The sequence below is a fragment of the Myotis davidii genome, unplaced genomic scaffold (genome assembly GCF_000327345.1).
Source record: "Myotis davidii unplaced genomic scaffold, ASM32734v1 scaffold130, whole genome shotgun sequence".
Classification (NCBI taxonomy): Eukaryota; Metazoa; Chordata; class Mammalia; order Chiroptera; family Vespertilionidae; genus Myotis; species Myotis davidii.
The window spans coordinates 4821876-4823484 of NW_006285040.1; the positions used below are offsets into that span (position 1 = coordinate 4821876).

The 1609-nt window shown below is 42.1% G+C and overlaps 1 protein-coding gene across 1 annotated transcript in view; it reads right to left on the reverse strand.

Annotated features, from left to right (window-relative positions):
* Positions 1 to 1609, reverse strand: part of KCNN2 (potassium calcium-activated channel subfamily N member 2) — a 145506-nt gene that overhangs the window by 28950 nt on the left and 114947 nt on the right. Inside the window, exon 4 of the mRNA XM_015558439.1 lies at positions 1226 to 1367. Within this exon, the coding sequence (XP_015413925.1) occupies positions 1226 to 1367 (142 nt within the window). The remainder of the gene's footprint in view (positions 1 to 1225; positions 1368 to 1609) is intronic.

Consider the following 1609-nt stretch of genomic DNA (forward strand, 5'->3'; position numbering starts at 1 on the left):
CTGGGAATTTCCTGCCTTAGCAGTTCACTTCCGTGTGTAGGCAGGAACCAAACAAATATCAAGATAACACTCTTCGCTATAATCAAAAGCAGATTAGGAGACTCTAAGTCACTCAAAATGGTGCAACAATTTGAAACTACCTCTGGCTTAAACATTTAAAAGTTCATACAACATTAATAAATTTTAGATGGGGTGTTAGCCTACAATTTTCATATATCTAACACAATAGTACACGTGGAAGGGGCAAGGAAGGTATCAGCCTGCAGGCCTCCCCGATGAACAGTGGCAGGTCACTCCAGGCAGCACACCTTTCTCAAGTGCTCCCACAAGACCTGTCCCCAGCCTCATGCCATGATGTTTTCTCACTTTGCTGTGCACACTCCTGGCCTAATAAACTTGCTCAAATGTACCGTGCTCCTCCTTGCCTCATTATCTTCAAATAAACCATTTCCTCTTCCAGAATGCCCTTCCTTCTTCCTGCTTTGCCTGGCTACCCCCCTTTCCCACCTCAGTGAAAAGGTAAAAGTCAACTTCATGGAGATCTATTTCTCTGAGCAGATCTCATCCCTCAGTTCCCAAATCAGATCAGAAGCTTTACTTCCTCATATATTTGTCACAAGTGTGATTAACAATTATTTGCTAATTATTTTAAGTGCAGGTTGTTCCCCTACATGTTTCAAGAAGGCAGGGCAAGAACAGTTTCTGTCTTCTTTTGCTGTATTTTCAGTATCTGGGCCAGCGCGTGGCACTCAACAAATACTTGTTAAAATAATAAATCTAATCTAATCTAACTGATAAAATGTCATGTAATTCTTTAACCCTTTGACACACTTCATGATTCTTATGATCCACATTTTACAGATGAGGAAAGTAAGACTCAGAGAAGAGAAACTTACTCAAGTCACACAGCGAGCAGGAAATAGCAGAACCCAGACGTACGCAAAGAATGTTCCGACTCTGAAGCTGGAACTCTAAGATATTTTGTTAATCAAATGAGTGCACCGCCCACAGAGGGCAATCTAGCAAGTCTATGTCCTCAACAGAGCTGCATGACGAGAAGAGTAAGATCAAAACTGATGTCCTCTCCCAACACAGGACTGATTTATTACATGGTTTTCCTGCTTGGGAACCCGAGTCGCTTACACTGATTTCCACACATGGACCCAACAGTTTAAGTGCCTTCTTGAGTATAAATAAGAGAGATTGAAAGTAAAAAGACACTTACCATAATTCCAGTAAGCAAACAGACTCCTTTCCCACAGTATGTGTTAGGTACCATGTCACCATAACCAATGGAGAGAAAAGTTATTGATATCAACCACATTGCTCCAAGGAAGTTGCTAGTAACATCCTGTTGATCATGGTACCTGAAAAATAGCAAACAGAGCCAGGCCTTTATAATTAATCTACATTGTGGTTGCTAAGGCCAGTTTGATTCAATGCAATGAATTCACTAAGTATCCTACATAATAAATAGGTAATATGCAAATTGACTGTCACACCATCACACAAAGATGGCCACCCCCATGTGGTCAAAAGTTGGCTGCCACAAGATGGCCGGCAGGGGAGGGGAGTTGGGAAGACTGGGCCAGCAGGGGAGGACAGCTAG